This window comes from Lepidochelys olivacea (genome assembly GCF_965140295.1).
Source record: "Lepidochelys olivacea isolate rLepOli2 genome assembly, chromosome: 14".
In the NCBI taxonomy this organism is placed as follows: Eukaryota; Metazoa; Chordata; order Testudines; family Cheloniidae; genus Lepidochelys; species Lepidochelys olivacea.
The window spans coordinates 15,722,574-15,737,809 of record NC_140424.1 but is presented as its reverse complement, the minus strand read 5'-3'; the positions used below and the strand labels follow the sequence as shown (position 1 = coordinate 15,737,809).

The following is a 15,236-nucleotide window of genomic DNA, read 5'->3' as shown; positions in this document are numbered from 1 at the left end:
CACTGTGGTGGGATGTAAGGGAAAGGGGCAGGGCTCCATAGCTTTCTTTGCCAGGGCTGCCAGCTGTATCTCCTGCCAAGAGTTTCTTCCTTAGAGTGTACCCCAAGGGAGAGACGTGGCATGGGAAGGTGGAGGAACCTTGTATAGACACGTCAGAATAGGATGAGGTGTCATTCTCAGTGACCATCAGAGGAGCAAGTGGTGCTGCTACCAGTGACTGAGTTAGTACTGGGGTCTGGAAAGGGTCCTGTAACTGCATTGGTACCAGGGGCTGATACTTGATTGGCTGATGAGATGGTACCAGAGGATGTGTCAGTACCAGTGGGAAATTACTCTCGGTACCCTCAAAACATTTGTGGGAGACTGGTGACTGTGTCAGTACTAGAGGACAAGTCACTGCTGAAGATGGTGGAGTCAGAGGGTAAGTAGTCTTGTGACAAATGGGCCTACAAATTTACTCAAATTGGGAGCTCAACTGTAAAAAATACATAAAAATTCGTAAGATGTTAAAATAACATTTAATAACAAATGTTGATGGGAAAAGGTATGAAAGGGAGACGGAATAACTGAATTAATCTAAATAAAAAGGCCGGATTGAGATGATTCAATGACTGTGTTGAAATTGTGCTTGTAAAAACAGGAGAGGTAGAGACGGAAGATAACAAGCCAAAACTGGTACGTCTGAAATTAAGCTGAATTGGCGGACAAAATAACGAGGAGTAGGCCATTCCACCCATTACTCCCTTTTTGGGTCCTTAAAAGACAAAGAGTTTGTGGGGAAAGTATCAAAGAACAAAAAGAAGAACAGATGGAAAGAACCAACAGAGGCTCCTGGCGCGAACTTCACCACCATGGCTGCCGCTGCCACCTTTTCCTGGTGGGCCATCACCATCCTGACGATAATTTTACATGAGTAATTATAAAAATAAAATACCAAAAAATTAAGTGAAGCTTAGCAAGCTGTGTCTCTAGCTAATGGAAAATGCGATGCTCCATCTCGAGTCACAGTTCAGCAAGAAGTGTAATGACAGCGGGTCCACCCTGCCTCATATTCTTGACCCAGAGCACATGGATATCTAGAGAGCAAGTGCAGACTCATGAATGCTGCTCACAAAATTCTCCAATCAAGAGTGTACAGGCTCATGCACATTCTGATGTGTAGCACTCCTATTGACACTACTTGAAGACCAAGGAGCCTCAATTTAATGTGCAAGCCAGGGAAGAGATTCCAGAAAGGTGATATGGTTGGAGCAGTGGGAGAGGAAGAGGACTAGCAGTGGTGTTTTAGACAGACTGGAGAAGTGAAAGGTGACAATAGCAGAGATCAAGGTGCAGTGATCAAGGTGACCAAGATGTGAACAAGGATTTTAGCAGTGGAGAGCAAGAGAGGAAAAGATTAATTCTGGGATAGTCTACATCCGAAGAGAACCTGGATATGGAAGGAGGCGATATAAATGACATCAAGTTGCTATCCAATGGTAATAGAAAAGGACAGAAGTGGAGAAGGACTTGAAGTGAAGAAGAGAAGCTAAATTTTTGACAGACTGAGTTTGCAGTGGCAGCAGGACACCAAGGAGTTGATGTGAGATTGAATGGATTGACAGAGGTTGGGAGTTGAAGAGTAGATTTGGGAATCAAACACTGTGGCAACAGTGTGTTACTTTTGTTCCACAGATGGAGGACTCAATCCAAACTAAGTCAGGCAATTGCTCTCCACCACCCAACACTCCCTTCTTACCTGGCATTTGAAGCTCTTCAGATACTCAGCCCCCACCTGATCCTCCCGCTCAAAGCCTGGTGCTTTCTTGTAGCTGCTGGCTGCTGTTACTGAGTCTGTGGGAAAACCAATGCTCTCCAAGCTGTGTTGTTTCCCAATGGCACCAGGAGGGGACCCACATATATTAGATGGACTTCCAAGGCTGCTGTTCCTACAAAGCATCTAATGGGAGAAGAAAACATAAGGGTCATAAAAAAGGAGAGTTCAAACAGTCAGCAGCACTGAGTCAAATGATTCCTAAGGACACTGATTCTCTTACTTCCTTGTTTGTGCATTAGCTTCATTGATGGTCAGCACAAACAGACAGATTTAGACAGCCAGTAGGGAGAGCACAAAATACTGTTTGTGTGCAAATCTCACAAATATAATGTCTCTTTGTTGTAATTTCTCAGCAACAGAGAGGTAGATTTAGCACAGTGATTTGTACCCTGAGGCTCTAGAGACACTTCAACCCCTCTGCAGCCTCACATGCAACTCCTGGAGTTCACAGGCCTGATCAAAGCTCTTCTCATTTTCCTTAAGCTACAGGGTGATTCAGGTTAGGATCCTGCCTGCAGTCTGAGGATGAACAGTGTTTTAACCCTGTTAGACAGTAGTAAAAACACCTGAGCCTGCCAGAGCAGCATATATGCTACAGCATCTACTAGTGGAGCTGCACCTGCTGGCCTGAAAATCCTAGCGTAGACAAGGCCAAAGTATCGACAACCAGTGTTAAAACAGGGCTCCGCAACAGGTTCTCTCCTTTAGGCCACAACTATGCATCATGCATTTAAACAGGATTACTTTTGCAACTTAGAACTATGTTTGCACATGCTTGTTGCTCCCAAAGTTTGAAATGCTGCATAGAGAGGGCTGGAGATCCAAAGAGGGAGTGCTGTGAGCGTCCTACAATCCTTTGATTTTTTACACAGGCTGTCTGCTGTTTTCCCTCCCCTGCAGTCACTACTTACTGTGGTGGAGGTGGGGCTAGTTGGCAGAGTTCCTGGTTTATTCCACACCTACAGTACAAATACAAAACAGAACATGCCATGTGAGGTTGGTTACTTCACTGAGTATTTTCCTTTGATTAATTACTCATGTAAAATTATCATCAGCAAAGCTATATTTGTTTGCAGACTACAGGTGAGTCACATCATACGCGCATTTAACTTATGCAAATTCAACTATACACGCTCGGGTGGGGGATTGATCTAAGATACGCCACTTCAGTTACGTGAATAACGGAACTGAAGTTGACGTACTTAGATCTACTCACTGCGGTGTCGTCACTACGGCGAGTTGACTGTTGCTGCTCCCCCGTTGACTCTGCCTGCACCTCTCGTGGCGGTGGAGTACAGGAGTCGACGGGAGAGCGCTTGGGGGTTGATTTATCGCATCTAGACTAGACACGATAAATCGATCCCTGCTGGATCGATTGCTGCTCGCTGATCCAGCGGGTAGTGTAGACAGTCTCTAAGCGCTGTTGAAACCTCCCGCTGAAGAGGGGCAGCCTTCTGATGAGAAGGAATTCAAAGCCAGCCAAGGTTGGCTTAACAGTTTTAGGACCTGCTTCAACCTCAAAAATGTGCAGACTACTGGTGAAGCTCCATCTGCCAATGAAGAGGCAGCAAAAGCCTACCCCGAACAATTAAAGAAAATCATAGAAGAAAAGGGCTATCTTCCAGAACAAGTTTTTAATGCTGACAAGACTGGGCTCGTCTGGGAAAAAATGCCCAACCGCACTTACACTTTGAAATCAGAAAGACAAGCCCCTGGCTTCAAAGCAGTTAAAGACTGTGTGACTCTTGTTTTGTGGCAATTCGGCTGGGCGTTTAATAAAGCCGGGCTTGCTCTACAGGGCTGCAAATCCCTGTGCCCCAAAAGGCAAGAACAAAAATCTCCTGCCTGTGTTCTGGCAATCAAATAAAAAGGCTTGGGTAAGGGCAGCATTATTTCTGGATTGGTTCCACAAGTGTTTCATTCCGGAGCTCAAGCGGTACCTCAAAGAGAAAGGACTGGACTTTAAAGTATTGCTGATCATAGACAATGCTCCTGGCCACCCTACGGCACTCCAGTTTGCGATTTAAGGGATTTTCAAGGGTAATTTTGACTATACGCGATTTTTGCTTTACGCACTGACTTTAGAACCTAACCCCTGTGTAAGATGCGACTCCACTGTACATGCAGCTGCCCTGATGACTGAGGAAATGAAAAAAAGACCATGTGTTTCCTTTTTTGGTATCTGTTCATGGATTAGGTAGGGTTCAGTTTTGAAGACTGAAGGGCTCCAGAAAGAGAATAGATCTCAGTGATCATCAGATGGACAGACATTTCCTTGTGGCTTGCCCAGCATTCAGATGGCACTTTCACAGAAAATAAAAGAATGTCTGTACTTTATTCCACAGTGGTATTTACTAAGAGAAAATAAATTAGTTCAACTCATCTAAACCAGTTTAGAATTTGCAATCATGATTTAAGACCATGCCATTCTAGCTCTTCAAAATCTTCATCAACAGTTTGGGAACGCTGCAAGCTCCAAAGTGGCTCAATGCACATAGGCAAAGATAAAAAAACGGGAAAAAAATCAGAAAGAAAAGAAGATGCCTTGCACCCCATTCACTCCCGTGTCTGTATGTTGTCTACTTTGATTGTAAGCTTTTCTTGACAGGTACTTTTCGTCCTGTATGTACAGCTAATGTACTTAGCACACTTTGGGGCACTATATAAACCAGTAAATGTAGCAGGGCTTGGACACCCCTTGGTAAATCACAGATATTCCATAATGCAAGACACACTGTGGACAGGCTAAACCTCTCTGAGATTTCATGGATAAGCAAACTAAACTGCAGTTTCGTACTCTAGATTATACTGGCTCATGGCTTGTACATGGAAACAGAAGCCCTACACTTATCTCCAATCAGAAAGGAGTTAGGCTGGATGCACTGCTGCAATCCACTCTCCACTTTCCTGAAAAATATCTTAACCCAGAGCTAAAAATGAAACTTTTCAGAGAATGAAAAGCAGAGCAGTGCTATAGGCATGGAGTGGTTTTCTAGGAGGAAGGCAAACACCTGTGTCCCACCCCAAATAAGCTCTTTGTGGGAAGTACTGAGCTAGAGCCAACAATATTCAAATCCTTTGGGAAATTTTCCTCCTCTGGAAGACAGTGGTACAGTAGGTCAGGGAAATGCAGGTTCACAACATGTAGACAAATGCTTCCCAGCAGGGTCACATACATTACTAAGGTCCGGGGCATGTGGACTGGAAGGGCTCACTGGAACAGAATCACCAGCAGCTGATGGCATATACATCACAGGGCCTGTTTGCGTTGGGCTGGATACAGCTGAAGATGGCGGTAAATCTTCGAGTGGAGGCTCTGCGAGAAATAAAAGGGCGTGCAACATCACTCAAAGCTACATGAATGGCCAGGGATCACAAGATGCTTGGGAAGAACAGCAGCTACATACATCTCCTGCTGCTAGCTCTCCACAGGGAATGTTTCAGGGGTGCTTATTTTGAATCAGTATAGAAGCAACAAGAAATCCTATCAGGCAAAATGGGTATTTCTTATCCTCTATTATTACTCTTTCTCCAATTCTGCAAGCTGCTGGCCTCTAGCTCAGTAATACCTCTTCCTCCAATAGTATTTTTACTAAGTGAATTACATGCTACACATTCAGGATGTCCTGAACTAACTAGGGGTTTGGGTCATGCTATGCACACAGGTGATTGATTTGTTAAGATTAGCTAAGGGAGATAGATACGTTTCCGTAAGTCCTCAACACCCACCATTACAGAAAATGGTAATGTGTGTACAAGGCTATGGAATTGCCCCCTTCCCTTTAAACATCATAAATACCCAGGAAAACAGTTCAGGGTTTCGCTGCACTGATTTAAAACATTATACAGCCCTCAGCAACAAATGGCTATCACTCATGAAATTCATCAGGATGATTTCCAAGAGATTTAGATATTCTTGGACATGATCTTATTTTCCTTTTTATGGGGGCTTCCATCTGTGGATCTCAAAGCACTTCACATATAGTAATGAATTAAGCCTCATTACACTTCCATCAAGACAGAAATTATTATTTTCACTTTTAGATGGGCAAATCAGGGCACAAAGAGATTTGCACAAGGTCATGCAGTGAATCAGTCTCAGAGCAAGGATTAGAGCCCAGTTCTAGTGGCTCACAACAACTCTGCTCCGACTACCAAAAATTCCGCATTGCAATTTGAGTGCAGAATCGAATAGGAACAATGGGATGTGAAAGAGCTAACCGTCATTTATAAATGCAAGTATCGACAGTAATAACCAAATTTATCAACCAGAATTATGACAAAGAAACTGAAAGGGAACGGAATTCAAGTTTTCTATCTGTTATGTATGAAAGCACCTTCCAGTATGGAATTCCAAATTCAAACAGACATTTGTAACTAGCAATTCTAGTCATTTAGCTCTACTCTATTACATCCAGAGAAATATGAAGAACAAGCCAACAACAGACTCTCTGTTCTCTTTTAAAGGGGCATTGTCTGGAAGTATAGAGGTTTTCTAGAAAACAGTTTACAAAATTTACTAGTGCAGTTTTTAAAAAATATTAATAAAAACAGCTCCTATCTGGATTTAAACACTCTTGTGAAGCATTTGTGATTCAAATGTTGGAGCATCATTTAATACTGTATAAGAGAATTAGCAAGAGAATCTGCCTAATAACGTTCCTTAGTATTTATATAGCACTTTTAATCTTCAAAGCATATTACGAACCATTAATTAATCCTCAAACTAAAATACTGTTATTATTTTATACGTAGAGAAACATGCAGAGAAAGTTGAAGTGTGCAGGAGGTCACTCTAGATCAGGGGTTCCCAAACTTGGTTTGCGGCTTGTTCAGGGTAAGCCCCTGGAGGGCCACAAGACACTTTGTTTACCTGAGCATCCGCAGATATGGCCACTTGCAGCTCCCAATGGCCCCAGTTTGCCGTTCCCAGCCAATGGGAGCTGCGGGAAGCGGTGGCCTGGCTGGGAACAGCGAACCGCGGCCATTGGGAGCTGCGAGCTGCCGTACCTGTGGACACTCAGGTAAATAAAGTGTCTCGTGGCCCACCAGAGGCTTACCCTGAACAAGCCGTAAACCAAGTTTGGGAACCCCTGCTCTAGATGATCATGATGGTCCCTTTTGACTTTAAAGTCTATGACTCGTCCAAAACTGCAGAGGGAGTCAGTGTTTGGAGTTGGGATTAGAACTCAGGTGATCCTGGCTACCAATTATAGGGGGCAAAACTAGACTAGAAACAAATCTGTTTTTACTGTCTAATCTCAGTTAAGATATAAAATGTAAATTAAAAACACAAATGGTAAAAATAAATTTGATTTTTAAATGTTAATAATCTCATGTTAGAAATTACATTCTAAGATTTTTAAGAACTCATATGCTTTGAACTTGACTGTGTCCCAGTTTAACCATATGAAGAAGAAAGGCAGTGTTCTCTCTATACTATAGTCCTTATAATTCTGAGGATATGGAGAGCTGAGCTAGTGAGATACAAGAGTGGGAAAGATGCTTCAAAAATGAAGGCGATGAGTAACCATGGTTGTAGCCCTACAAAATATCTATTGCCTTCAGCTGTGCTCACACCTCCTATTGGCATCATGACTTTAAATGAGCTACCAAAGAAAGCTCTCCCCTTTGTGGTCCTATCTACTCTGGCCTGGAGCACCAAACTAAAGTTATTTATGGCTAAAGCATCACTGAAAGATAAGAGAAGAAGCTAACATACGTTCTACATGTGCAAAGGCACAGAAGGGTCCCCGAGGACAGCTGCCAGACTGCTGCATGTCGTTGCACTTGGTGGATTTGTAGATCTGAGAAGAAAAAACAAAACAAAACACAACACACAGACATAGTAAGAAAAGACTGAGCATAGCGACTCAGGCAGAGAAATGCCTAAAACAGATTCAATAGTGAGACAGAAACATAGACTACCATCACAGACACAAACAAAGATCTCAGAGCATCCATTTCAACACTTTGCTTTAAAGAAAGAAAAGCCACTGGAGTTCTGGTAAAGTCAACAATTGTCCCATGACAGCAACGGTCACCTAAAGGTTAACATTTACCATCAGTCCCCAATGACTTCAGTTGGAGCTCTGGGTGTGGAACAATAGTAAATTATAGTGTTAGGGGAATAACCGATAAATGACAGGCTAGAAAACTGATCCCCTGTTTACTAAGAAAATGATCAATAACTGACAATCATTATCAGAAATGGGTCCTTCCTTCCTCTGATGGGGAAAATGACATTGCTAGTGTAGGCCAGACAAAACCACTTTCAACACCATAACGTGAAGTGTGACTGTGACATGCTTTCTGTAATTCTTCTGGAAAAGCTTTGGGCCAGTCTGCACTAACAGTTAAGCCGTTTTCAGAATTGGTTCATGGGGACCTGTTACTGACAACAACTATCAATTACAAATCACTTTCGTAGTAGTTCACCTGTGAACCCATTCAACACATCTACAATACACACAGATACACTGTGGACTTACCCTCTCTTTCTCTCTCACACACACTCTTTCCCCCTCCTTAGGATCATAGAATATCAGGGTTTGAAGGGACCTCAGGAGGTCATCTAGTCCAACCCCCTGCTCAAAGCAGGACCAATCCCCAATTTTTGCCCCAGATCCCTAAATGGCCCCCCTCAAGGATTGAACTCACAATCCTGGGTTTAGCAGGCCAATGCTCAATCCACTGAGCTCTCCCTCCCCCCTAACTTTACCTTCCCCCCAAATTGTCTTTTTTTTTACTAAAAGGGACCCTTGTCAAGTAGCTGTGGTCCAAGCTCACCTCAAATGCGCTGCTTCTGCACCCAAGGACCATGTTGCAAGCAGCTCTCCATTCCCCGCCTGCTTGCTGGGCCCTTGCTGCCCATCAACACCTGTAACCCTGGAATTCTCCCTCTCAAATAGCAAGATGTCAAATGGGAAGGTCAGGTTACCATACCTCTGGGTGAAACTGCTGCTCTGTGCGAGTGTGGCAGTACTGGCATGTGTCCCCATTCTCACACTTACTGGGGTCTCCCCACTCGTCTCCATGTTTCACACTGGGGCATGGTGAAGATCTGTATAAAGAAGGGGTAGTGGAATGCATCAAACACAAACATGTATTGGTCATTCTCAGCCCTACCTCCTGGCACCCCAACATCCCAAACTGGGAGCCAGGCTCCACTGCTCCCTTCCATTGTACACACGCTGCTCTCCCAGCTTCTTCTCCTGCACTCACTTCTTGGTGTCTATGCAGCTTCCTCCCTGCTACCTCTGCAGCTTCTATGGCTTGTAAAGATTGCCCAGTTAAAGAGATTTTTTTTTTCACCATCTCAGACTAAATGCTGACTTGAACCAAAACAGTTTAACTGTATTTGTAGGTGATATGATAGTGTCAAAGATGCTGGATCTGTTTTCTGTTTCAGAACTGGGTCTTCATATAATGTTAATAAGTTAATTGGCTAATCCCAGAATATATAGCACTGTAGGCTAGTCAGTTTCCAGGGTTACATTGTGGCCCTGTAGAAGACTGGCTGTGTGGGGTCACTAGCGAAAAGGCAGGCCTGTTTCCTTTCTCTCTGCTGGGAACTTTTTCTGTTTCCCCAGTCTGCACTCTTGATGTGCCCCACTCCCCCTGTTCTATATGGTCTTACCCATTCCCTCAGTAAACTGCAGGGGAGGCCCATCACAGCAGCAGCAGGGACTGAGCAGACAGCCACATCAGTTGTTGGGGGAGGATGGCTGGCAGCACAGAAGTGGGAGGAATACTGATGCTCTCCATGCACTGGTAGGGGACCCTCAACTCTTCCAATACTTGCTAATAAGGCACAAAGATGGGACAGAAAGATGGGAAGGGGCACCTGTTGGAGATAGGAGGAAGAGTCCCTGGATGGCACCCGAGGACTCTCATGGCGTGTATGTTTGTCCTCGAGGTGATGGGTTAACGCTCCTTTGATTTTATGGGGTTTTATAATTGATTGGAAAAATCTGTGACAAAAACGTGGGGAGGAAAATGAGACTGTTCATGATTTGCCCGCCATGGTTTTCAGCCAGTTTTGATATTTTTAAGGGGGACTGAAGAAAAGCCCCCAAGGCCATAATAAAAGTTCTTTTGTGCTCTTGGAAATCAGAGCCACTAAGCTGGACAAACTGTATTCACGAAGACACATCAATGATAACGAGTCAGGAGACAGGAAAACGACGTGAACACCTGTAACCTAAGTTGCAGGACTCTTTAACAATCAAATGAGGAGTGCAAAGCAGGCAGCACTGGTGATCTCCCCAAACCCCTTTCAATCTCAATCATCAGACACATGAGATGGCCTGATAATTCTGAAACATTTACCAGCTCTCAGTTAAGCCCATAAAAACATGACCTACATGCAGCGTGTGGTTTTGTTTACAAATGGGACTAAATTGCCCTTTTAGTTTTTTTTCACCCTGCATCACTTTTTTGAAATGAGTTTTTTGTTTAATTCATTATGGTTATCATTGAGAAGCCAGATGCAGGTTCTGTCCACAATGAGTAGATCAGAGCTGTAACATGATTTGGTGAACACAGTTATTTGTTTATTATAGGCATTCATTATTGATCCTAGTTATAAGGCAAATCCCCAGGCCTGGGGACTAGCATGTTAACCCAGCCCTTCAGCACAGCAGAACTGTCAGAACAGGGTTTAAGGAAGGGTTAACAGTATAAAATGAAGCAAATCCAAAGTCCTTGGTTGGGGACCTCCGCCAACCCTGAACTCCTAAGCTGGAAAACGAAAGGCCCAGGATGAGGGTACCTGTATTTGTGTTTTCTTGGACTCCTTCTTCTATCTTTGCTGTTGTGGTAGTAGGGACAGGCGTAACCCTGGCGACAGAGACGGGGGGGTTTCTTGCATTGCTCTGTCTTGTAGTTTCCCAACACATACGTTGTGTCTGTGAAGGAAGGTCCCACAGGTTACTTGGAGATGGCAGGTGCTTTGCTTACTATGAGAAAGCCCTTGATGGGAGCGGGCACTACAAGCACACTGGACTGCCCCCCTTGCAAGACCCTAAGGGACTCACCTTGCCACCTTGGCTCCTCACTGAGTATTTTCTCTATCATAGCATGGCTAGCAGCGACTGCAGATTGACCCTCTATGCCACCCTCTGATGTGGTCTGACCGTTCTGCAAAGCCTCCATAGCCTGAAGCTCCCTTCGGGAATAGAGTTAAATGAACAATAGGCAGACAGAGCAGATGGAGAGACCGATACACGTGTCTACAATTTTGTCAGACAGCAATTGCTACAGCACTTCGAAGTAGTTGTATGTTCACGATGTCTACTGGCTTTTGCCATAACATACATAGAAACGAGTGATTAAACACTGGCAGTTCATTCCCTGGGAATTTCAGCCTCATAAGTTTGAACCCCCTTCAGGGTTCTCAAGCAGGGTGCGACTAGCCTCGTGCTTCCCCCTTTTTGGGGAACCTCTTTGAAGAGGTTTTTGTGTTTTCCCTTGCTAGGGAGGGAAATATTGCCGTCACTCTGATACTTAGCAGTATTTTGTTACATTTGTGTATATTCTTTGATCAGCTGACCTTCCATTCAGGTCCAGTGATCACCCCTCCATGCACAGCCCCAATGTGAAACTCCATCCTCTGCTACCTGATGTCGTAAACAGGAGAGCGTAGGTCATGAGGCCCATGAGCAAAGGCGCAGTGGAGGCCGTTCTTTGTGCAATTTCCTTTGGAGTCAGTCTCATGGATGCAGATTCCAGTTTTGTAGTAGCGCAGATGATATCTCCTCTCCGTGTCACCAGTCGTTCTATGCAAGAATGGGCACCTGAGGCATAGGGGAGGAGAGCCAAATTCTGGTCACACTCTTGTTGCCAGGGGGGACTCACCAGTATGAAAGGACATGCTGATGGTGAAGACTGCTGTTGTTGTCAATTTTACTAACCCTGCCCCTCTCTTTTGTCATGCCTTGCAGCATTCTTTAAATCCTAAATCTGCCACTGCATACTAGAAAACAGCTTCTCTCACAGACAAACAACTGGATCCTTAAGCCTTCAGAGGCTCATTATTCTATAGACCAATGAGCGTCAGGGATCCAGAAAAGAGCAAGAACACTCTCAAGGCTTTACTGGTATATTAGCGATGAATGAGGGACATCACATGGCACACACATTTCATCTGCAGCTCTCCTTTCATTCAGGTTCCTAGCTGTTACTGTTTCCTGCCAATATACTACTACAGGGCCCGTGGGCTGGGCCAGTCCATCAAGAGCTAGACACACCCCTCACTGGAGAGCATGGGGCAAGGGAGGAAATACAGAACACTATCATTTTAGCTAACACTTTATTTTTTTCTTCCTACTGCATCTTAGTCATACCCAAAGTGGGGAAAAAATCCACAAACCTGTCAGTAAGAAATGTAAAAGAACCAGAAAAATAAGTGAAGTTGATGTACTTGTGGGACCTATCCAAAGATACGGACCAACAGCAGTAAGATGGTTTCATTCACTACTAACCTGGGCCAAATATGAACCAGTGATCTGGAAGTCAAAGACTCCATATCCTATTACCTGCCCAGCCAGCACCCCACTAATGAGAGATAATCTGAATAGAAACTGACACCACAGGTCTGGTGGATTGTTTCATTCTCTTCCACCTACCTTATCTTTTATTCAATTAGCAGAATTTGCCACTTTCCAGATATGTCTAACCCTTTTTGTTTATACTGGCACCATGAAACGTAACTGAAATTGCATCAGTCTATATTTTGACCACAGTCAAGATATGCTGTTATTCCTCTACAGATAATCTTGTCTCTGATTCTATATTCTCCATGTTCACTCCTGCATGGCTGAGGCCTGCCTTAGCACACGGCAGCAATAATCTTCTAAAGTATTTCTCTATTCCAATAGAAACTACCAAACAACTGATGAGGAAAAACATGGCATTCTACAGTATTTCTCCATCTTGTGTACCTCCCATGGCTTTAGTGAAGTATTACTGGTCACTAGGCATCCGTAAAGGGTAATTAAATTATATAATTTTAAAAGTTGAGGCTGGATGGTTCAGGGCACAGGTAAGAGGACACAGAGCTTTTCACCAGTGGGCCATCAGTTCAATTCCAGCTCAAGCTGATAGTTCCCATGAGCTAATTTGATGTTTGCATGGTGGCCATTCAGTCCAGTTCTTATCAAAACTCTGCTGAAGATGCAAAGACTGAACACGTAATGGAGAGTGAACTTCTCTCTCAATCCTAGAAGTAGTAGCTTTAGGATTGAAATACAGAGGTTGCTACTGCAGCTTTTATATCTATTCTTATGTTACTCTGAATGATCTTAAGCTTAAAAAGCTGCTTTGCTGAAGCGTCTTGTTTCTATAAACTACTGGTTGGAATCAACACCTGGACTGATCCCAAGAGCTGACTGGCAGAAAGTAGGAATGAGCAGACTTTACTTACTCATCTCCTTCTGGGCAGATTCCTGTGGTTTCATCATATTTGGTACAGTAAATGTCAGGGCTGTAGTTAAAGGTGCCATCCCGACGGCGGATAGATCTGCGACGACGCTGGTTGACAAAGTGCCAGTGGAAGCAAGTATAGGGCCGGTGCTGCGTGCATTTGTGCTGCACGAAAAGGGGGCACTGCTCAGTGCGGAACTCCTTCAGGTAACTGCAGGCAGAAATCAAGGAGAAGGAGGTTAGAACAAGGAGATTCATCAGAGTCCATGTCAACTCACTCAGCCGAGGCCATGCCAAACTACACAGCATCCATCATAGAGATGCAGGCTGTCTTTCCCACACCCTCCCCCGTTTTAATTCGCAATAAAAGATTGGAAGCTGCTGGTTTTCTGTAGCAGGGAGACATTAGTTTCCAGGCCGCTCAACTCAAACTTGGAATTCAAACATCAGCACTAAAAGCAGCCGCAATCAACAAAGAATTTCCTATTACATTTTAAGTATCATTTAAAAGAGGGCTGTCTGAATGCTTAGTGAACTAGTTAAATATTTAGTAAGCAAGCAGTATTTTTAGATACAGCTCTATCTAATTCCACTCCTAACTCTGAAAGGTGTGAGTGGGAAGAGATTTTCTTCCCTTAAAGAGATACAGTCAGGTTAAAAATCATGTTAAATAAACACACCGTAAAGACAGGTTTAATGCCTCAGATTATTACAACTGAAAGCGTTTTTAAAAACAGATATATTTTTCTCCATTTGTCCTGACTGGTTACTTTTTGCTTTTTCCTAAAGCTTGGACAGTGAAAATAAAACTAGTCAGTTTCACTATCCGGGTCTTTTGCACTAAGGAATCAATCCTAGCAGCTGCTGAGCACTAAGGTTGCCACCCCTCCAGGATTGTCCGGGAGTCTCCAGGAATTAAGGATTCATCTTTAGTTAAAGATTATGTCATGTGATGAAACCTCCAGGAATACATCCAACCAAAACTGGTAACCCTACAGAGCAACCTCAACTCACTTTGAAGTCTAACGGAGTTGAAGGCGCTCAGCATCACACATGACTGCTCCGCACTTAGCAGGATCAAGCCCTAGCTAAGAAAATGTTGCAGTATTTGGACTGTAAAAGACCCAGATGATATTTAAATTATTTTTAAACAGTATAAACATTAATTTTACAGGAGCTTTTAGGGCTATTTTGTTGGATTTTTCTTCCTTTTAAGACCTACATATTTTTAAGGCCAAAACAACCTAACAGTGTCCCTTTAAAATTTGTATGTCTTCTCTATCTTCAGAACTAAAGAGGTCTTGAGCCACTGTTGGAGATACAGCAACAACTGAATCTCAAAAACAGCCAGCAGAGGATTAAAAATGGTTTACATACCTGAATGAGACCTAATGTGGGGTTCTTACACCTTCCTGTCAAGCATGTGGTGCTGGCCACTGGCAGAGACAGGATATTCGGATAGACATCCCTTGAGCCTGACCCAATAGGGCAATTCTTATGTGCCTAATAAATTTAGCACAGCTACTGAGTTTTGACTAATGTGGTATTTTGTAATAACCTGTAACCAGAGCCCAGTCAGATCACTGTGTCCAAGTAAATCATTATTGATTGTGAGGTTTATTCACATATACACTATAAGGCAGGAAAATAAAAAGTATTGAACTTTGTCAAGGGCTCACTCCCCTCTTAAATTATTATTGTCTTTTTAATGTCGATTTTAAATAAACAGAAATGCACCACATGCTTGAAGATGCAGAAAATAATCTCAGGCTGTGTCTGTACAAGGAGAAATGTGTGTTTTTAAAATCATTAAAATATGGTGGCTAACACATTTCAAAAATAGCCTTTTCCCCAGCAAGGACAGGGCCTCAGAAATGCATAACATATTCCAAGCCTTTTCAGTTTCAGAGGCCAGAATCTTGCTGGCAAAGAGTTTTCTGCAGGATGATTTTGCTACTGAGAAAAGTAAAAGGCTTTCCCAACCATTCACTTCCAA

The 15,236-nt window shown here is 43.5% G+C and overlaps 1 protein-coding gene across 3 annotated transcripts in view; it reads right to left on the bottom strand.

Annotated features, from left to right (window-relative positions):
• Window positions 1–15,236, bottom strand: part of UNK (unk zinc finger) — a 60,299-nt gene that overhangs the window by 17,374 nt on the left and 27,689 nt on the right. For all 3 annotated transcript variants that reach the window (XM_084647216.1, XM_084647217.1, XM_084647215.1), the window contains exons 2-10: window positions 13,242–13,451; window positions 11,437–11,613; window positions 10,855–10,985; window positions 10,590–10,725; window positions 8,762–8,879; window positions 7,539–7,623; window positions 4,993–5,132; window positions 2,728–2,775; window positions 1,739–1,939 (exon numbers count right to left, since the gene is read on the bottom strand). In XM_084647216.1, coding sequence (XP_084503342.1) covers window positions 1,739–1,939; window positions 2,728–2,775; window positions 4,993–5,132; window positions 7,539–7,623; window positions 8,762–8,879; window positions 10,590–10,725; window positions 10,855–10,985; window positions 11,437–11,613; window positions 13,242–13,451 — 1,246 coding nt within the window. The remainder of the gene's footprint in view (window positions 1–1,738; window positions 1,940–2,727; window positions 2,776–4,992; window positions 5,133–7,538; window positions 7,624–8,761; window positions 8,880–10,589; window positions 10,726–10,854; window positions 10,986–11,436; window positions 11,614–13,241; window positions 13,452–15,236) is intronic.